This window comes from Alosa alosa, chromosome 21, assembly GCF_017589495.1.
Source record: "Alosa alosa isolate M-15738 ecotype Scorff River chromosome 21, AALO_Geno_1.1, whole genome shotgun sequence".
NCBI lineage: Eukaryota > Metazoa > Chordata > Actinopteri > Clupeiformes > Clupeidae > Alosa > Alosa alosa.
The window spans coordinates 20,075,214-20,098,139 of NC_063209.1; the positions used below are offsets into that span (position 1 = coordinate 20,075,214).

General features: G+C 43.3%; 1 protein-coding gene across 2 annotated transcripts; it reads right to left on the bottom strand.

The window, feature by feature from the left end:
- Positions 1–1,019: 1,019 nt before the first annotated feature.
- On the bottom strand, positions 1,020–21,620 carry tapt1a (transmembrane anterior posterior transformation 1a). Of its 2 annotated transcripts, XM_048230782.1 has the most exons (15): positions 20,524–21,620; positions 19,094–19,230; positions 16,499–16,617; positions 15,744–15,776; positions 11,051–11,213; positions 10,384–10,519; positions 9,985–10,082; positions 9,452–9,521; positions 8,799–8,879; positions 7,502–7,611; positions 6,898–6,957; positions 6,645–6,713; positions 6,013–6,089; positions 5,691–5,869; positions 1,020–2,986 (listed from the first exon to the last, which is right to left on the bottom strand). In XM_048230782.1, exons 1-15 carry the CDS (start codon positions 20,702–20,704, stop codon positions 2,730–2,732), a joined length of 1,770 nt encoding a protein of 589 aa, XP_048086739.1. In that variant the 5' UTR covers positions 20,705–21,620; the 3' UTR covers positions 1,020–2,729. The 2 variants fall into 2 exon arrangements, with proteins under 2 accessions (XP_048086739.1, XP_048086740.1); XM_048230783.1 differs by lacking the exon at positions 15,744–15,776 and having other exon boundaries at positions 20,524–21,618.
- Between the last annotated feature and the right edge of the window lie 1,306 nt (positions 21,621–22,926).

The following is a 22,926-nucleotide window of genomic DNA, read 5'->3' on the forward strand; positions in this document are numbered from 1 at the left end:
CTAGCGTGGCCAGTAAGGTTGTCATGGAGCCTGGGTGATAGATTAAGGGGAGAGCAACACTGGAGTTAGCGGGCTGAGCCTCAGGTGTAGTAGCCTGTCCTGTCCACCACTATGGGGCAGTGTTTTAAGGGAGGCCGAGGGAGGCTTAGGAACGGGTCTCTCGGGTCACAGGTGCTGAGCCGTGATAATTATCTGATGGGATTAGGACAATGGATGTCATTGATACAAAGGCAGGCATTCACCCTCTCACCTATATACAACACTGAGGTTAACTGAAAAACAAAAGCAAAGATTGCAGCCTTCCCCGGAATAGTATATGCCTTGTTCCGAATCATTAATTAAATTTAATGTCAGTTCTATCTATTTGATATTTGCTTGAATAGAAAACAAATGTAGTTCATTGGCTATACATAAAAGCTAGTCCTAACACTTTGCTGTTTAGCATAAAACAGGTGCATCTCAAAAAATGTGAATATTGTGGGAAAGTCCATTGCCCTGACCAGACTGTGAGATTAAAGGCTAAAGAAACCATTGAAACAAAACAAAAAAAATTTGTCCATAATATTCTAATTTTTTGAGGTGCACCTGAACAGGTCTATAGGTCTCAGATGTGGGATTTGAGTAGACACACAGAGGGTACAGAGCAGGGGTGGAGATTAGCACCAGCCACATGCAGGAGAATTTGGTCAACTTACCAGCCACTGTGGCAGGTAAGATAGAGCTAGCATACCACAAATACAGTCAGATGTCACATACCTATAATAACTACCAGGCCAAGTTTGAGTTCTGTCCAACATTGGTGGTAGGTTTAAAGAAAAAAGCAGCACATTTTAATCGTATCGCAATAATGTTGATAACCGTGATCATTTAGGTTACTATAATCCAGATATCACATTTTCATTTCCGTATCTCCAGTGGCAGGTGGTGAAAAAGATTTTGGAATCCACCAGCCACAGAGACAAGTGGACAAAATATTTAATTTCCATCCCTGGTACAGATACAAATCTATCCACAAGAGATTACAAAACAATGTTTATTTGTCATCCACAAAACATTAAAACATGTTATTAAACATGAACACATATAATTATTGACACATATATTTTCAGTACCTGTCACATTTGAAGAGGTTAAAAAAATATTTCAGAGCTCAGTGACAACTCCCATACACAATTTCCACCGTCCTGTATTACCGGCAGTCATTAACAAATACTTAATTACTAAAATGACAGAAAATAAATTAGACACTGTGGTTGTTGCCGACACAAATGCGTAGTTCCTGTTTTCAAATCACATTCAACGAAAATGACTAAAACACATCAGACCACCTTTTCAAGTCAACTTTGTTGTCTATTCTGGGAATCCAGACGGATCTGGCCAAGAACGTAAACATGGCCACTGATTCAAACAGTGATCGCATCTGCACCAACAGTAGTTACCACAGCGATGTGCTGGTACAGAAACAATATTGTTCAGTTTCAGTTAGCATAATTATAAGAGTGGTAATCATAGAAAAGGTAACATATGTTGGTTAGATAATCTTTCCAAATTACTTGGGGGGAACACAATGTAAACAACCCTTATCAAAATTTGTGGGACAATTAGGTCTGACACCAAGTCAGACCATCACCGTCAAAAATAAACTCATCTTGGATTACAAATACCAAAAATTAAGAGTTTCATTCATTGTCTCAGATGATGTAAACCAAAAATGTTACAAGAAATTGAACCTGGAAACCGATGGTTATGAACACTAGCAGAGTCAAGATTAAGACAACGTGGTAAAAAAAGTGCAAATTCTCACCATTTAGTCCTGACAAAAACTCTCTGGTACCTCATAGTGTTGTTATTGATAAGCAGCTAAACCTATTGGACATTATAACACTGCACTGTGTGTGAAATATCCAGCATTGTCTGGGCGAAGGCTTTAAGAACACTTCTTGCCGCAATTATGACATTTATCCTGAAGTTTTTAGCATCCTGACAATGAAAGCATTCATTTTGGCAGCATTTTATATTAAAAATGTTTCAGTTGCTTCTAAGACGCCTACGGTAGTTCCTTGAACATGAATGGCAGACATCAGGGCCTATGAAAAAGGCCAAGTGCTTTAGTAAGCAGTGCCTAGATATTGCCTACTACTGTACTAGAGCACAAAATAGCACAGAAAATATATTATCCTTCATTTCCCATAGAAAATATTTTGGTAAATAGTAAATCTTGAATATTACATAAATATTACATTAACATATTAATACATTCTGTTTCTAATTGAATGTCTAGGGCCTAAAATGAGATATTTTCTAATAAAAGTTTAACGTCCATTCAGGTCATTTTGCTCTTCGCCAGGTCTTCTGTTTGTGTAGCTTCTACTGTCACCAGTCATCACTTTAAGCACAGCAGAGGAATACCTCAAGGAGCTCTTGTCTCTTGTCCACCAACCAGAGGCAGACCTTCTGTGTACACACAGCATTTCTATGACTACAGAATCCCACTGTTGCTATTGGAATGCTCGTTGGCAGTCACCATGCCCCCCTTGTGACTGTGATGCTCTCTGAGGCACTGCAATCTTAGGCGGGGTGAATGAGCACAGGATTGAAATGGCACAAGTGATAACTTAGCTGGAGAATAATTGGCTATGTCCTCATGCCTCGTGCCCCCACCTTATCTCCATCTGTGCGGGTCTTTGGCTCTGTGTGCACGGCCCCAGGATGAGGAAGCGTTGGCCAGCTCAGCCGATGCGGTTTCCGCATATCGTGAAGCGGTCGATCTCCAGCAGGTCCTTCTTGGGCGAGCGGTGCTTCAGCTCTGGGGAGTCTGGAGGTGTGGTGGCGTCGGCGTCCTCTGCTTTTGGGGACGGAGTTTCGGGCGGTGTCGTAACGGGCTCGGCGTCCTTGACGACGGGTGAAGGTGCAGGGGTGATGATCTCAGCGTGAGGCATCGGCTGCTTCGTGATGGAGATGACGGGACGCTCGACTTTGGCCGTGTCTGGAAGTGAAGGTGGAGAGTAAAAGACGGGAGTAGTTAAAAGAAAGAAACATTGAATGAAAAAAAAAATCCAAGAGGGTCACAAACTTAGCAGCTGACCATTGAACATCACCGTATAGCCATTCATCCACCAATGGCTCGTAATAAAAACTCCGCTAACAGAATACACTGTTAATTTGGGGGTACAACATAATTCCCATTGATTGGCAGTTAATCTTCATATCGACTCAACCAATTACTCTACATACAATAAATGACACGCTGGAAGAGTGCATGAGACAGAGGAAGAGCACATGTAGGGAGAAAAGCATGCCACACTCCAGCAATCTGTCCTCTGAGGGGCCACTGCTCAAAACAAAACACACACACACACACATATATATATATATATAAAATTGAAATGCTGCTTTTACCACTTTCATCACCCCCTAAGAGTGGAGTGTTTGCTGGACTTCGTTGTGTATGTGTGTGTGTGTTAGTATGTGTGTGTGTGTGCGCGCGTGTGTGTGTATGCCTGTGTGCGCATATGTGTGTGTGTGCCTGTGTGCATGTATATATGTCTTCCAGCGGGGCCCTCTCTTAAATACAGTAGCGTGGTTAAGGAGAGCTTTGGCAGCGAGAGGCCTGCAGTGAGGCCACTGATCTCTGACGTGAGACGCTCTGACAGGCCTGTGCCCTCTGCTTTCTGAGCGCCACTCGCAGCTCCACGGTGGCACTGGCCTCTCCCCTCAGCCCTCGCTAGGAGAGGTAAGGAGAGTAGGAGATCAGAGCCGGGGAGAGGTGAGGAGAGGAAGAGCTCAAAGGAGAGGAGAGGAGAGGAGGAAAGGAGAGGAGAGGAAAGGAGAGGAGAGGAGGAGATCAGAGGAGAGAAGAGGAGAGGAGGAGATCAGAGGCGAGGAGAGGAGAGGTGAGGAGAGAGGAGAGGAGGAGATCAGAGGAGAGGTGAGGCGAGGAGAGGAGAGGAGAGGAGATCAGAGAAGAGGTGATGCGAGAAAAGGAGAGGAGAGGAGGAGCTCTGGAGAGGAGAGGAGAGATCAGAGGAGAGGAGGAGAGGGAGAAACAAGAGAGAGCATCGGGGAAATGAGAGGTGAGGAGAGGGAGCAAGAGAGAGAAAGAGAGAGATAGAGAGAGAGAGTGATAGAGAGAAAGTGATAAAGAGAGAGAGAGTGTTAGATAGAGGGAGTGAGAGAGAAAGGAGGAAGGAAGAGAGAAGGAGAGAGGAGAGAGAAGAGGAAAATAATTTAAAAAAAGAAAGAGGAAAGAATGAAAAAAGAGAATGAGAGAAGAGAGGAGAGTAGAGGAGAAAGGGATGAGAGGGTGAGGAGAGAAAGAAGGAGAAGAGAGAGCAGGAGCAGTGGGAGCTGCAGAGCATGTTGGATCCATTGGCCCACACACACACACACACACAAAGGCCTCCAGGCTGCCACGTTTGGTGTCATCAGTCATTCATGATCCACTGACATGCTTCAGTGTGTGTGGAACGGCCTGTCTGAAGATGCCAGTCACAGGGCTAATATGCATTGGTTTCGCCTCACAGCTTTTCCCTGAATACACATCACTTCCACTCAATCACAAGGCTCCGGCACGCACACATGCCTGTGTATGTCTGGACACATGGGGAAGACAAGGGGCCTGCATGCTTTTCCATCAATCGGTCTTGGGTACAGTTATCAGATCCCAGCGCACCAGAGGGCAATTGGCCTCACCATCGTCTACAATTTATGATGAGAAATGTTATACCTGAAGACCTCTGTGCTCACATGCTGTCCTGTTGAAGTGACATAGCATCACAATACTGCCATTGCACACACACTGTCCTGTTGAAGTGAAATAGCATCACAATACTGCTATTCCACACACACTGTCCTTTTAAAGTGACATAGCATCACAATACTGCCATTGCACACACACTGTCCTGTTGAAGTGACATAGCATCACAATACTGCCATTGCACACACACTGTCCTGTTGAAGTGACATAGCATCACAATACTGCTATTGCACAATCTTCACTATGTTCAATGAGGCAAGGACCCCCTCCAAAAAGATTCACTTGGGTTAGGGGGTGTCGCTGATGGGATGCAACAAGGGCACCCAAAAGGTTTGGATTAGTTAGCAGTGTAATGACTTGAGATGAAACTAAACTCATAAGGTTTAGGCTGTAAGCGCGAGGCAACACAGCCTTCTACTCAGGTTTCATAAACATACACATATTGAAGTATAGATGAGAACCCCACTACAAACTTCAGAGAAGATCAAAGCATTGCCATTAATAAAGGATTTACACCGTCTACCAGAATAGATGATGGTATTAGCACGCAGAGAGGATAGCTTCCTGGAGACCTTCATGGTGCTCATGACTAAGATCATTATTTACTTCATGTTCTGGGTCTGACAGAAGCTGAGAATAGGAATCTATACCAGGTCATTTTTAAGACATCCAGGAAATAAATGTTTATCAAAATCACTGGGCATCTTTTTGCTAATGATGGCGTTTTGGATGATGGTGCTAAGACAAAACATCTGGCTAACTTTCTTATGTTCGTCCTGTGATTTTAATACATGTTTGATCATGCAGTATGAAAAGGAACTACACCACTGTAATTGTACGAATGTCCTCTGTCGGAACGGTCTGAATGTCCACTGTGTTGTTAGTAACTGTAGGTGTCCACAGAGTGGACCCGTGAGATGTCTGCCCGACCCACCTGGTGTGCTGCTGGGCTTGGGCCTGCTGGGCTTGCTGGCCGTCTTGGCTGGGGTGGTGGTGTTTCTCTGTTGGCTGGGGTGCTTCTCAAACAGCTTCTGCTCCATCTTGGCCTGCCGCACGTACTTACATGACTTCCCCAGGAGCACTATGCTGTTCAGCACTTTCAGTGTGATCAGCCTTGATGCACGCACACACGCACACGCACACACACACACACACACACACAAACATGTGCATTTAAACACACAGACAGGGTGAAATGATTGGATTATCATGTTCTACTTCCTGTATGTGTGTGTTTCCCAATGTGCATGTCTCACCCCAGGTAGAAAAGCAGCAAGCACACAGTGGACAGCGCCCCCTGGATTTTTACAGAGCTTATCACCACCCGTATCAGCTGTTGGCAGCAAAGGAAACACACATTTCAAAATCACACAAAAAGCATACACTTTCAGGATCACACTGAAAACACCCCGTCTCAATCCTGATCTATGGATCACGCTGCAAACACCCTGTCTCAATCCTGATCTACGGATCATGCTGCAAACACCTTGTCTCAATCCTGATTTACGGATCATGCTGCAAACACCTTGTCTCAATCCTGATTTACGGATCACACTGCAAACACCCTGTCTCAATCCTGATTTAAGCTCCATTTTGGCCCGAACATTGATCAGTCCATTTCAATCCATTCGTTATCAGAAAACATGTGCAAGACAAGCACAGTGGACGCAGAGAGTATGGAATGGACAGAGGCCACTCAGTCGGTAAGCATATCTGCATTCAACACTGAGCACAAATGGCTGACCATGTAACTGCTATCTTTAATCTCCATCACTATTTATCCACTGTAGTTTGTGGCGTGTATGTTCAAGTTAAATGTGACTGTAAATGTAACATCTCAATCTTTTCTAATAAAAAATGTTAAATGTTAATAAAAAAGCGTGCTCACCAGCACAGCGAGAGGCAGGGGGATGAAGCCCATTCTCCTGGCCACCGAGTCACTGTAGTCAGTGTAGGCCTGAGAACACACACACACACACACACACACGTCAACACATAAGGACACACACATGCACATCCTCTCTCACACACACATCCTCATACACTCACATCCTCACGCGCGTGCGCACACAGACAGACACAGACACACTCACACACACACACACACAAGCTTGCTTATACGACCAAATTTAGCTCCATACGTTTTGCTGTCGACTGCTGATCAGTTCGAAAGCCAGGCTGGCTTTGTATTCACTGTAGACCTGCAGACAGAGAATCACAAATCAAGACATTTGGCACAAACTGCAGGTACTTATCTGTTAATAACTTAATTTCCAAGTTGTTTGTTTCACTGGTGGAGCTTAGTATTTGCAATGCAGATAATTTGTCAAATTTACAGCCTCACAGAAACTGTGACAATGAAACCTTTCAAAATAAATTGAAAGCATTTATTAAAGAGCATAATGTGTATTTAAACAAAGTGCATATTTTAATGCAAGACTGAAACAGACCACTTCAAATGTTTAGAAACACACTGAGCAAGTCAGCCCTGGCAAGCATATGCAGCTCTATCAGAGTAGCAAGCAGAGTTTACACAGTTTAATGTTCAAATTCTACGCCTGGAGAAAACACTTAAAATAAACCCATGCTTGCTCAAATTAGTGCCCCTGGGCCATGGTTATGCAGTGTGTGTGTGTGTGTGTGTGTGTGTGTGTGTGTGTGTGTGTGTGTGTGTGTGTGTGTGTGTGTGTGTGTGTGTGTGTGTACCCTTGCAAGTGTTATCTGAATGTGTGGCTTGTTTCTTACATCTGCAGTGATATCGTTGAACTTTGTGATAAAAGCATGCTTGACCACATCCACGGCCATCTCGGACAAAATGACCATGAACACATCCGGTAAGAGGACCCACAGGTGATCTGCAATCAAGAAACATATATTAAGTATGTCTCCTGTATATCAAACTGTCTCTCCTAGTGGTATACCATCACAGTATTACAATCATACTACCATCACTATCAAGTCACAACAACATCATTATCATTGACATGAAATACTAACATCAAAGGGCAAACTGTACTCGGATGATCTATAGACAAGATTACAAACAAACTCATTTGACACTCTGTTAATAAAAAAATATGGATGAACTTTAACTTGAATTTCAATAAACTATCTGTAAAGGCTCTGTATGTGGGTAACACTTAACTTTGGTAGTCCGCCAACAGATCCTTAACAGATCATCTGTCACTATTCAAGTCCAGTAGGTAAAACTGTTGTTGACCAATTACTGAACATCATCATAGCTAAATCCAACCCCTAAACTTAACCAAAAATTGTAGTAAACAGAGTGACAACAGATAGTTTGTTGATGTCCGTGTGACCGTGAAAGGTTATCAATCAATCAATCAATGTTATCATTCCATTTTACCTAGGGTCCATAACAAGACGATTTGTATTACAACCACACATAAACACAAACCTAGTAGACATAAACAATGATTACTAGGGGAGCTAAATAAGAACACTTGAGTACAAATATACTGACAGCTAAAGCTTATTGAACAAATTAGCAGGGTGTAAAGCAGGGTTTCAAAAGCTTTGGTGTTTTAAAGGCTTTGCAAATGAACTCGGATTTGAGGCTGTCATGTCTGAAATGCGCCGACACCTTTTATTCCAATAATAAACAGGGTCTAAACGCTGACTTAGCTCTGCCAGGGAAAGATAACGCCAGAGACTGTGACATTTCTACTTAAAGTAAGTCTGCAAGCAGGTACAGAAAGGTGGGACTATTGTTATGCAAACCCTGGGAACTGGATACGTGTCATTTTTGGGTTTAACTGTTTTGTTAAAATAATACATTTATGACCTAAACAGAATTACAAGACCTGATGACAGTGCCTGCATGGAGACCTGAAAGTGTTCTAGATCACATTTAATTTAGGAAAGGTCCTCTAGAACTATCCACAGATGTTCAGACTATAAACAATCTCTCTCCCGACACTAGTCTGCCAACTACAATTCATGATTGAGATTAAGGGTTCGGGATTGGGGTTGGGATTGGGTAGGATAATGCTCATGTTAAGATGACTTTGATGGGTGTTACCTGAATTCCATGAGAACTGCTCCATGTTGCGAAGACAAACAATCAGCAGAAGGACATAGTTAGTAAACCTTTCCTTTATATCTGTAAACAAACAAACAAACAAACACAACATATGATAAACCACTACAATGTGAACAAATTCTGTGAGAGAAGATTTAGAGCATCTACGACTTCCAAGAATCTCTTGATGTAGCCCGGCTTTATTCAGGTCACATGGGATCCACCCTGGGCTGAGCTAATTGGACACCTTAACTGCTCAATTAAGCCAACCAGTGGACCCGGGCGAGTCGGGGTGACTTCCCAGGAGGCAATTAGGACTGAGTCTTATTTGGGTCTCCAGTCAGCAGGAGGCAGAGATAAGAACAGGCCGCCTGTGCTGAATACGCATCAATATATCCATACATCCATACATCTATACATCTACAGTCTGCGTAGGATTGGGCGGAAGCAGCCTACTCAAGGCATATGTGATTAGCATATCAAAGGGAGCAATAAGGGAGATATAAATATCCATCCAATCATCTATCATCTGCTTTGTGGCTTGGCTCTTATTGTAAGCCGCAGGATGGCTCTGCTGTGGATGTATGTACGGTTCTGACTGAGGCACTCCTTGAAGGGGCTGTGTTAGGAAGGAGGCTGCTGCCTGAACTTACCACTGTTTGACATCTGGAATAGGTTGTTTTTCTCAAACTTCTTGAAGACACTTCCTTTGATCTCCACAAACTGTGGGATAAACACACACGCGCACACACACACACACACACACACACACACACACACAGATACACACACAGATACACACACGAAGATGTAGCCTTGGCATGCAGTTCAACATGTAACATGTTGAGCACACTCGCCATGATAAAACGTGAATGAATCTGCAATGCCATCTTACACCATCCATCACACTAGTCACACTACACTTTAGTACACAACTGCTTACAATCACTTTCAGTTCCTTACTTAAGCTTTCTTCATGCAACCCCCTGCCCTGAGTTGCACATCCTGAATGAAAGCTTATGTCTTGAGTCTCTCTATCTCACTCTCTCTCTCACACACAAACACGCACAGACATCTATCCATGTACAAATATCTCTATGTCCCTGTGTACATGACTATTAGACTTGTCAAAAAATGATTGTCAACAGTAGTGAAATGCTCCTTCTCGGCTATTCCAGTGACTTACGTTGTTGGACATCATGATGGTGAGCAGTGATTTGTTGTGGGAGTTGAAGGCCACGTTGAGCGTGGAGGCCTGTACCATGATGAGGATGGCGTGGAGGACTGAGAGGGAAGGGGCTCAGAAAAAACACCAGCCATGGCTCAGACAGCACAGCAAAGACACAAGGTCACCCAGAGCAAAGACAGCACAGCAAAGACACAAGGTCAACAGCGCAAAGACAGCATAGCAAAGACACAAGGTCATTATAATATACTCACATCATAGCAATTAATAGTATGTGCTTAATTACAGTACACTTGGTGCACATCTCGTCTCTGCACTTAAGGTCTAGATCAGTCACTGAAGTAACATGTGAGGGCAGGATTTGAACTTTGAACTTTGGGCACAGGGTGGACAGGATACAGACATAGCACAGCGCCATGAAGAAGTGAGGGATCACTCCTATGTGCGCCCTCTTCCTGGACTTGGGCTCCGTGGCCGTCCAATAGAGCGCGTCCAGGATGTCCTGACCAAAGGACGAGAAGAGGCGATCTGCCACCTGACAAACCAGAGAGAACAGAGGACATGTTAGACTTGAGTAAAGAAAGAAACAGAGGACATGTCAGACTTGAGTAAAGAAAGAAACAGAGGACATGTCAGACTTGAGTAAAGAAAGAAACAGAGGACATGTTAGACTTGAGTAAAGAAAGAAACAGAGGACATGTTAGACTTGAGTAAAGAAAGAACAGGTGACATGTCAGACTTGAGTAAAGAAAGAAAGCAAAGAAAGAAAACAAGAGAAATAAATGACCGTTTAAGTTTCGCTTTTCAGCCCTCCATCACTACGTATTTGTTTGATATTGCATAAAATTTGTGAACTGCTGAAGGGACATGACTGAATGAATGAATGAATGCATGACAAAGGTCAATTTTTACATTTCCAAAGCAGACGCATACCAAGTCAAAAGATATCACTTAGCACCCTTGTAATACGGTGGCAGGTGTCCACACACACACACACACACACACACACACACACACACACACACACACACACACACACACACACACACACACACACACACAGTACCTCCAGCATGTTGTAGATGATGTAGAGCTTGATGACAGACTGGCCTCTGATCAGGTGATACATCATGGAGTAGTCCACATAGTGCATCATGCAGAAGCACAGGATCAGGATCAGCCCCTTCAGCAGGTCACACACCTGGGCAGGCTGCAGCAGACGTGCTCCACTGAGATCACACACACACACACACACACACACACACACACACAGAGACAGAGACAGAGAGAGAAAAGGGAGGAGAAATTGAGACGTATGTTTAAGTAAGTCGCTCATATGGATTACTCCATTCTCTCTATTAGATTGGATGTAGCCATACTTGTTAATGGCTTAATCTCCTTAACTCTATCTGAGTGGCATGCTTACACCTGTCTCCAATATACAGATGCTCCAGGAAGGTGTGATTAGCTATAGGCCTTATTGAGCTCGGTATACTTCTAAAAGTCTGAACTAAGTTACTACATACTACCTTCTGTCCTCTAGAAGGCTTGCACAACACTTCCCTTCCCACAAGACAACAACTGAACAACAGTCAGTGAATATGAATGTGCCAATGATGGAAACAGAACTGTGACTGACAACTGCTGTGGTAACAAACACGTCTAAACCAAATGAGCTCAGCATGAAGAGCAAGGACAAACACAGAATAAAGGAGTCCACAATATGAACACAGACAGAACAAAACATACTTCTCAGGCAGAACAAGGACACGATTCAATGGGCAATATTCTACACACACACACACACAAAGAAATGTGTATGTATGCGAGAGAGCTGTTGTGTGTGTGTGTGTGCGTGTGCGTGTGTGTCACATTTTGGAGCAGGCGGTCAGAGGGGTGGGGGGTGGGGGGTGCTTGACTAATTGTGGCGTCTCATTAATTCTTGAAATAACTCCCTCACAACATCACAGGAGGAGTCACACCTACGTCTTGCTTGGGGGAGAACACACAAAGCAGCCAAAATAATGACTTCTCCAAGAATTTTTTGAGAAACTTTAAGCGGGGGAGGCTCATCACCTATTTCAAGCTTCACTGCGTAACACTAAATAATGCATTGTGTGGTGCCCTTAAAAATACTTTTCTTCTCTCCTATTACAATATTTAAGGCATTCAAAAGGGGCCAGTCAACACACTCCACTTAAAGTAGGTCCCATATATAATCTTTATATCACCATTAAACTTTCTGATATGTCATAAGGACATCCCATTTCCAGACATGAAGACAATGGAGACTACAGATACACAACCAGCACTTCAGAGTGAGCCTCTGCTCTTTGTCTGATATCTGGGTCACTGACCTGTAAAACTCATCTTTAAAATGAACGGTGAATATTTTGACAGAACCGTCAAGAACTACTGTCTTGTCTGTAGCCATTAATGTCAGCTGAACTCAGACACATCATAACCAATTCAATGAATGAATCACCTTGCAAATGACAAACCATTCCAGACAGCACCTCTGATGGTTGGTTGAACTATAAAACCCATTTTAAAATAAGTAGATCGGAAGATTATAACTTAGTTCTATCACACATAGGGCCAGTTTCCAACACATGAAATTAAGCCTAGTCCTAGACCAAAAGCAAACTTGCAACGTCAGCAATGAAAACATTGGTTTTGGACTAGGCTTGATTCCATGACCGATGAAGTCGATTTGGGGGAAACTCCAATATATGCTAAAAGATTTAGCTTGTGTCCACCGCCTCAATGAAGCAAACCATGAAACACATCAGCTTTCCAGAGAAACATTTCAAGTAGTCAACATCACAAACATAGACCACCACTCACTCAAGTGTGAAGACATGCAGACCCAAGTGGCCTGTGTGGTTCCCCCTTCACCTTTTTTTTTGTGGGGCAGCCGTGGCCTAGCGCTTAGGACTTGTAAACGGAGGGTTGCCGGTTCGAACCCCGACCAGTAGGAACGGCTGAAGTGCCCTTGAGCAAGGCACCTAACCTCACCTCACTGCCCCCCGAGCGCCGCTGTAGCAGGCAGCTCACTGCGCCGGGATTAGTGTGTGCTTTACCTCACTTTGTGTTCACTGTGTGCTGAGTGTGTTTCACTAATTCACGGATTGGGATAAATGCAGAGACCAAATTTCCCTCACGGGATTAAAAGAGTATATACTTATACCTCTGCCTTAACGCTGCTAAACTGCAAACACATAATTGGCCACATGGGGGTGGGGTGGAGCGAGGGCGTCCCTGGTATGCCATTCTGGCAGGACACTGATCACGGCTGTGAGGCTGGCACTAGAGTCCTGCTTTAACCTAATAGCGGCCGACCTTTTGACCTCGGCTCTAGTGTCCAGTCTGAACCCGATAGTGTGTCTGTGACCACTCGCGTTCTTCTGTTAGCAGGCACGTGTGTGTCTGCATGCTGTATCTGCAGGATGCCTTGGCTGGGGTCAGTGTGTATTTCAACTTGTAAGCAAACATAGTGCGATGACTCCTTATTAAAGGAGATGGTGTAAGCACAGGCGGCTGTAATGTGAATGCAGCATGAATGTAGCATGTGTGTGTCTCTCTCTTACACACACACACACGCACACACGCACACACGCCTCTTTGTAGTTTGTGGGAGTGATTGAGGGACAGAGTAGCTGCTTAACTGACTCATTCACTCACATGTGTGCATGAGGTCATAGTCGAGATCTGACCTATTGTCAGAAGATGCGTGTGCTTGACCTGTACAGTCAGCAATCTATTTTCCCTGTCCTGCTACCTTCTGTGGACGGTCTTATATTTATTTATCCAACATTTATCCAAGGAATGGGAACTGTTCAGGCATAAACCAACATAAACACGGGGTAAAAATAAAACCAACACGCCAGCCAACCTGCATCAATGCACAAGATCACAGTGCAATATTGATGTGAGTGTCTGGGGTGTTGCTGACGATAAATAAAACACATTTAAAAATATTTTTTTAAAAAGTCCAGAAAGTCTAATTCTGTTTGAGAACTTGCAAAAATAAAAAAATAAAGCTGGTATAATATTCAATATTTGAGTTCAGTGCAGACATGTTGTATTCACAAGATAAAATGGAAAACATAAGAAAAAACACAACTCCACCATCATTCCAACAAACTGAAGCTGCAATCCTTGAGCTTTGATGTTACAAAACTAAATGAGCACATGCAAAGATGTGAGTGTGACATGATGCAAGACATGCCGAGAACAGCGCGCCACATCAGCCCTGACATGGACCTGACTGGATGCAGCGGGAAAATCCCCAGCGTAGCCTACTGCATGACAAGCCACATTACAGGCACCTAAAGGGTGTGCAGCAAATCCTTTAGCTAATGCAAAGCTCTCAGCTTGCTGAAAATTCACCAGCAGAAAATTAGCGTTAGGCCGAGTTGCATACGGACTGCTTGCTGCATATGGGCGACTGCTTTACATAGTAATTCCCATCACACTCAATCAGCTTAGGAGCCTCATAACCCACAGCTAAACTGAGTGGATATTTCTCATAATGCATCATCTATAGAAACGCTGCTGAGCCGTATAGCCTATATGTTTGATGGCATTATACAAGAGAGGATACTCTACATGGCATCATCATCATGACCATCGCTTCAGTCACCATGGGCCCTCAAATACCTCCCATGGTAAGTAAGAGTAGTGCCTCCTAATACCAGTGTAAATAACACTGCCAAAGAGCTGACATGGAAACCCAACTGTGCTATAGAGAGTGTGTGTGTGTGTGTGTGTGTGTGTGTGTGAGTGAGTGAGTGAGTGAGTGAGTGAGCTCTGCTCCTCCCTGCTGTAGAGCATACAGAACAACAGTGTGCAGACCGCAATGCTGGAGGCTACAGGAGCCATCTGCCAATGCTGTGTGTGTGTGTGTGTGTGTGTGTGTGTGAGTGAGTGAGTGAGTGAGTGAGAGTCTGTGTTAGTGTGTGTATGGATTTGTGTGTGTATGGACGTTTGTGTGTGTGGTTTTTTCTTCCCAGAAAAGTGCCCTCTCCAATCTTTCACACATGGGCCGCGGCTACTGTAGCAGCTATAGCCGGCAGGGCCCCGCAGGCCAACAGGCAAGAGCTGGGGCCCCAGAGACCCCCTTCCCCAGAAACAAAAAGATCCAGAACAGGCCTTCTGTATGCAGCAAGAAAGTTCAGAGAGAGAGAGAGAGAAGAAAGAAAGTTCTGGAAGGTAGCATGATTTATTCTGTTTTTTTTTTTCTCCATTACTTTTTCATCTGCCTAGAAACCAGGGGTTTGGCATTAAAATTTCATAGACAACCCATGATTTCTCTTCATTATGGAGAGGGAGTTTATAGATGGGAGGTAAGCAATGAGAAACGGTGCTGCAGAAGTGGGGGGTAATGGTTGAGGAGGGGTTGCAGAGGGGGGGGGTAATGGTTGAGGAGGGGTTGCAGAGGTGGGGGTAATGGTTGAGGAGGGGTTGCAGGGGGGGGGGGTAATGGTTGAGGAGGGGTTGCAGAGGTGGGGGTAATGATTGAGGAGGGGTTGGTGGGGAGCAATCCACTGGGAGCAACAACCCCTACCCCCACCCCCAAGCTATACATAATACACACCTAGCACACATTTGACAACCTGACAACAATGTTAGCGAGGTCTGTGGTCCCCGACATCAACCCCAAACAGAAGCCTAGCAGCCCCCAGTCACACAGCTGACAAATGGCATGGATGAATGATGCATACACTGGGATCGAACACAGGCACTGCGGCGCCTACCTGCTCCTGTTGCAGTATGGGCATACATTTGCCCTGCAGAGGAAGAGCAGAAGAACACAGGCCATTAGGCCCCACACACACATGGGAAGGAACAATTGGGTAGGAGGAGATGTATGAGAGATCATTAGTTTGGCCTTCACCCACTTACATTATGGACCGGTTTCCTGGGGGTGGATTAAGCTCAGTCCCAGACTACACCTAGTTGTAGACTTGCGTGGAAATCCTCATTGAAGTTCTCTTTCAGACTAGGACAAGGCTAAACCCACGTACAGGAAACTGGCTCTGAGAGTTAATGTCAACGAAATCAGGGACATCTGAGGTGGCTTTACTCCAGTATAGGCTTTGTGTTTAACGTCTGGAAATGATTATCTCTCCTGGGGTATTTTTCAATGTCGCGTAGAAACAAAGGAAGATCAACAATACGAACACTAGCATACATTAGAGAAAAATAAACAGATCAGTCAAGATGGTACATTACCTGGGCTCTCCAATGTCTGGGAGTGTTGATCCAATATAATTATATTGCAGTTGTGTGATGTATGGATGTGTGGAAAATGTATTTGTGTGTGTAAATATGCCCTTGGTAGTCACATAGAAACAGAGAGATTGCGTGAGAGAAAGTGTGTGTGTGTGTATGTGTGTGTGTGTGTGTGTGCCTGTGAGTGAATGTCTGTGAGAGAGTGTAAGTGTGAGTGTAAGTTTGCATATGTGTGTGTGTGTGTGTGTGTGTGTGTGTGAGAGAGAGAGAGTCTCACCCAAGGCCACAGCAGGGTATGGTGAGGAAGCGCAGCAGGGCCAGGAAGGTCCGCAGGGGCAGAAGAGTGAACACGTAGAGGAAGGCATCGAGACACAGGAACACGCCAAAGGTCATCAGCTGGACGACACAAGAGAAAAAACCTCAAATCAATAAATTAATAACGCAGGCCGAAAAATCCTAGTTTTCAACTGTCTGCATGACCTAAACTGTGCCCTACACTGTGCCCTACACGGTGCCCTACACTGTGCCCTACACTGTGCCTACTGTATATTTGACCTGGTAGTGTGCACGTTGACAACAGTTACTTTAACTATTGCTGAAATGGATATCTTCTCTCAATATTATTTTTATCTTTAAAGGAGATGAAATATGAAGAAATATGATGGCAAGCATAGCCTGATCTATAATATAAGCACTGGTGAATGAGTGTGTAGGCTAGAAAGCTCCTTTTCTCACTTAGCGAAAGACAGCTACCCACCAGCCACCAGAGGAGGAAATAATTGACTTCTAAAACCAGTTGGTTTCCAACTACAGCCAAATCGGTTAGCCTGCAAAACTCGGTTAAAGAGAGTACAAGCGCTCGCTGAGACTCTGCTCAAGGGACCCAATTAATCCTTCATCGCCATGGAGCAGGAAGAGCAGACTGGCAGGGGATGCCAATTATGGCAACAACACAAAGATAACCTCGTTTTAAGGCATGATACAAACGTAACCAGCACCCTTGGCACTAGCAGAAAAATGCACATGCACCTAATACTACCTTTTCAAAGGAAAAATACCAACTGACACCAGCCATTTCAGGGGTGATAGGGCATGAATGACCCCCCCCCCCCCCTCCTGATAACATTATTGGCACTTCCTACTCTGAGTGAAGAGGTAGGCTACTGATAACAAAAGAAAACCTGTGAATCTGTGATTCGTAAGCTGCTTGTTCTGAAGCATCAACTGATGTGGAATAAGTAACGGTCTGAAATGTAAGGGGGGGTGGGGGGGCGAAGGTGTTTTCAGTAAGTCTTTTGTTTTTTTTGTTTGAGTGGTCAGGAGGTATTTACGACTCCAAGTGGAGAAGATCTGAGAGAATTTAGAAGGTCTCTGTCAGAGAAGAGAATATATGTGTGTGTGTGTGTGTGTGTGTGTGTGTGTGAGATGGTGGATTTTAGGCAATCTGCAATCTGTGATGTACTAGAGCTCCTGCAACAACAATCTAAATGTACTGCTGAGTTTAGAACTGGGATAGATTTGTCATTGAAGGATGTTTGGCTTTATTTAACAACCACGCCATCTAATGGCTGCTTTCCGGTCACTGCATCTGTCTCTGGGCAAACAAATGTGTTTATGATAAGATGAAATCATTTACTCTTCTTCTATTTATTTACTCTTCTATTTCAATTAATTCTTCATCTTTTTTTTTTGCAGAATAGGATTCTTCATGCTGCAGATGAACTTGTATATGGAAAATAATGTTGGTCTTTCTTGTTTGACACCAACACACCCCCACCCCACCTCACCTCCCACACACACACACACACACCATTTTGTTGACATGTTCCAGGTCAACATCCTAAGACTTCACTGATAAGAGGAGAAACACCTGGGGTCTTTACCAACAATTACTCTAACAAACCTGCACACGTGGCCTCTGCCATGTTTAGTACATGTACCGTATACATGTGAACTTGCTTGTGTGGTGAATGACATCCATACGTGTGTATGTAAGGAAGGACTTTTTCCTCAGGTGTTCAAAGGAATTCTCACCCACAGACTCAAAAAAGTCTCATTGTTTTTTGTGTGTTCTCATCAATGGTGTATAGGCATCACCTATCAAACTCACTGGAAAGAGCCAGAAGTCAGTACTTACTTAAAGGAGAATTCCGGTGAGATATTGACCTAAAGTGTGTTGAAACATGATACGGAGTGTGAACGTATGTCTCATAGCTCATCTCGGCTTGTCCCCTGCACTTAGAAATCTGGCACTAGTTAGCTGATGCATACCAACAGTTTTTCGATGGGGGTGCCTCGGGCATCGGCCTAGCCATGTAAATAAATCACTGTTTTACACCATTTACGAGGCTCAAAGTAGCTCCATACTTCATTGGTAGACTTCCGAGGGCCTTGAGATTTAAAACGAGACATTGAGAACTCTGAAAAAGCACTGGTAGTTTATTTACAAGACGATTTATACAGACAGTACCTTCATGAAGTCTACCGTTCGCCGCCATCTTAAATTTAGCCACTATAAGTCGAGCGACGAGTACGAATGAACAGGTATGATAAGGGAACAGATTCCAAAAATAATTCAGTGGAAATGCATGGGTTCCAGTTGCTGCTACTGGAAGCAACCGGAATCCATGCATTTCCACAGAATTATTTTTGGACAAGCTGAGATGAGCTTTGAGACATACGTTCACACTCGGTATCATGTTTCAACACACTTTAGGTCAATATCACACCGGAATTCTCCTTTAATAAAGTGTATGCTCATGCACATACCGTAGGCTTTGCTTATTTAAATGTGTTGCATTGGATAGGCATGCATCTGTTGGCGTGTGAGTGAGTGAGTGAGTGAGTGTGTGTGTGTGTGTGTGTGTCTTACCCTTTCCAGCTCCCCAGGGATTCTCATGCATGTGTACACTCTCTCTCGGCGCTCTGTGTACTTTGCTTCGTTGTGCTCCAGGAAGTAGCCCCTGGTTAGTTCTGCACACATGAACCGCAGCAGAGATGGGTCCGTGTCTACAAGAGGAGAGACAACAACGTTACCCCAGTGACACAACACGAAGCAACATGGTAAAAGTCGTTATGCTGAAAATACTGTTGCAGCATTCATAAACTTTTGGCTTAAAACCCAGAGAACAATTTTAAGGCCTAGTATGCTCAGGCCCTGGAAGACCAGTACTGCAGAAATGCATTGATCTGATGGCATTTGATGTTTATAGTTTGACATTAAAAATATTTAAATTAGCATTTTAATTTCTGTTGATGTATGTGATGGTTAGTGTGACTACTGTAACTCCATTCCTTACAATACTATGTACGTTTACGACAAAAGCTTGCTGTTATATGTGTATTAAGCTACACTGTATGGGAATGAAAGCAAATGCTTCAGTGATCGGACCTATCATTACGTGCTGTATTGAATTGTTGAGACTGTAAATGTGGGGATAAACAGCACCGGCTGCTAACACCCGCTGGCTGTTGCCCCATTTGACCCCATGCACAGAAAGATTATTTCTAGTTCGTCTGGCGCATTGAGGACCCCTTCGAAAACACCAACAGACAATCCCTAACGTCTGTCAGCAGTGTTTGCTTCCAATAAGTCTGTCGCAAAGAATTAAGTCAAGAAACAATGCTTTGGCACTTCGTAAAGAGAAACAGATACGACTAGTTAGTGACATCATATCTAACTTTGACCTGATTGCACAACAACGATGTCAAAATTCAGATTCAAATTCGACTCGAAGTTAGCATGCATCGCCGTATCGCACGGACAAAGAAAAGAAAAAAAAACTTTCGTAAAATTAGCAGCTATAAGACATTCCTCATCAAGTATTGCTCAGTCTCTGTCACTTAATGTCGACGTCGGCTGTTTTGAAATCATGGCAACTAACTTCATGGGTCCGGGCGATAACTAATCCAGACGTTAAGTACAGAAGGGAACTTAATGTTAGTTCAAACACAGACAAACTGGGAGCATTTGAGGTAAGGACAGTACAGTTCGTATGTTATGTCATATGTTAGCTCGTTAGCTTGCTACTTCAACTATGCTAGCACAACGCTAACGAACTCTCAATAACAACACGCAATTATCATCGCTGCTACTGAATGGTTTATCCGACCTCACACATGCATCTCCTCGGGGAAACCCGCTGGACACCATAAACGACACTTATGCGAATCACACAATAATACTAAAGGTTACAATGACAATTTAAGACCCGCTCTCACACCCAATCTATAACGTTAAGCCACGTTGGAAGGTCGGTTGTCAGAAGAAGATGGTTCTGCCAGCTCGAACCACAAACTCACCTGGGGTGTCATGATTATCATTTTTAACAGTGCGCCTCTCGTAAAAACCCAGGGTCTCGGCCGTATCTTGTGTGTTTATTTCACCCATCCTTGTACCTCTGTACCATACGCATTTCTCCCCTCTCTTGTCGTTTTCTGCCTCTTTTTCATCTGACAGTCCAGCTCCCACTATATCCGCCATCTTCACTCCGCCACCGCAGGAGCGCGCAATAGGGCAGAGTGTGCGATGAGGACAAGTTGAAGTTGGGTAAAGCGAAAAGTTCGGTAGGGTCACTCGTTTTTTGTGGTTTTGACCATTTAAGTAAAAATAAAAAAATGAACCATGTTAAAGTAGATGCATTTACATAAGTAAGCATAGCCTATACATTTTTCTCTGAAAAGCATTTTTGTACCCTTACAATGGCCTCATTTCAAACGTTTAATGTGAAATATCCTTACAATGTTGCCATGTCAGCCAGAACCAATCGTTTTAATTAGAGGCGTGTTAATTATTGTGGAGAAGTATATTTCCTGGGTAGACAGTTATTGCTAGAATCGTAGAGAGAAAAGAGAAAATACTTCTAGAAATAAATATGTAATGGTCTGAAATGGTCATGAAATGAAACTTACTCAATTTGTCGCAGAGCTGCTGCCACCACTTGATAGTCAAGGTAATTGCATCACCAAGTGGCCACTCAATAGAAAGCCATGAATTGGATCCTTATTCACTTGTGTAAACTTTTCACCATAAAGAAGTCAAACATGTCAGGTCACCAAACAAATGGTCTTTCTTTATATTCAACCAGGCTGCATATGTCCCAATACAAGGAGAGTTTTGCATTGTACACTCCTCAAAACACTCACTACTATGCTTAGGGCCTACACACTTGTACACACACACACATACACACACACATATGTTAATACCCTTTAAAACTCAGAAACCATACAAGCTACAGATGACCTTTAGAGGGTGTCATCTGTACATCATAAAGTTTAAAAAAATAAAAATAATAATAAGCCCAGGCTAATTGGATGGTCTAAAAAAAACCTCTTACTTCTTACTTTCTTGATTTGTGTTAAGATACTTAAAGCCACACCAAAGAGTTTTTTGTACCTTAAAATAATGTTTCCAAAATCGTTTCAGTCGTTCATCAACTTGTAACAGGGTGAACGGCACTTTCTGCATTCGCTTCGCAGCCCTCTATCGACTATAACCGCACTATGTAAGTTTGCCGGATCGGGTAGCGGATCTGTAGCTCGATGGAATGAGACATAAGAAACTAAAATTTGACTTGCATCTGATGTCGCAATACATCATACTTTCATAAAATCATGCAACATGCTCTACCTTGTCTGTGGGCATTGATATTTGCAAAGCCGGGGCTGGATAAACAAATGGTGCGTGTGACAGAGGAAAAGTTCTTTGGTGTTGCTTTAACTCTTGTAAGGTGTTCATATTTTTGTTACTCCGACAATGTTCCCAGGACTGGTGGACCCACTACATTAGGCTTTTAAATCAATACAGCCAAAACAATTTATGTAAAAATGCTTTACTTTACTCTACTTACTCTACTACTTTACTTTACTCAATTACCAATGCTATAGACATCATTTATGGTCCATTTTTGCCCTTTACCCCTGTGAGATCACTTATTTTACACTCATTTTCATTTTTTTTGTAAGAAAATTAGGAAATTCAATTATAAACAAGGTGAAAAAATAGAAACTAAATTTTTGATCATTATTGGTACTTATTTCTTAGAACTTAATCAGAACAGGTGAAAGTGATTGAAATGTACAAATTTTGTAACTTTGTGTGGGAATAGCAGGTGCAGAAAGACAGCATTCCCGCACACAGACACCTACACTCAGACACCCACACACACACACACACACACACACACACACACACACACACACACAGCAGGCCCAGTTAGATGGAGGACACAGTTAAGGTACATAGCACTACAATTATTACACTCGGGTCCAAATGAGCCAAGGCCAATGAGCTTGAGTTAGAAGAAATAATAAATGGCATAATATAAATATCTGAGTAAAATGCTTTTACACAATATGCCTTCAAATAGCCTACATCTTTTTCACTTTAGATTTGATAATTTTACGCTAGCCTCATTGATTTGTAAAGTAACGTAAGGCTATGTAAAAGTTACAGTGTGGGCACTCTGAGATTGAACTCACTTATCAGGCTGTAGCACTAACAGCGGCTATACCTCTACGATGATGTATAAGCCTACATAAATATTTCATGTGAGAGTGCATTAGAAAGAACTGTTAAAAACAACATATAGCCTACCAGACACAAAAACAAAGACAAAGAGAGAAACAGGAATGCAAAAGTCAAGATTCGTTTAGTGTTACATAACCTATGGGGACCTGTTTCTGTTCCTCTTTCAGCAATTA

Excerpts from the sequence above, each read along its gene's own strand:
- tapt1a (XM_048230782.1), bottom strand. The coding sequence starts at position 20,704 with ATGGCGGATATAGTGGGAGCTGGACTGTCAGATGAAAAAGAGGCAGAA. Across the intron at positions 8,880-9,451 it reads ATTCCAGATGTCAAACAGTG|ATATAAAGGAAAGGTTTACT; the intron begins GTAAGTTCAGGC and ends GTTTGTTTACAG. Across the intron at positions 5,870-6,012 it reads TTGCTGCTTTTCTACCTGGG|GCTGATCACACTGAAAGTGC; the intron begins GTGAGACATGCA and ends GCGTGCATCAAG.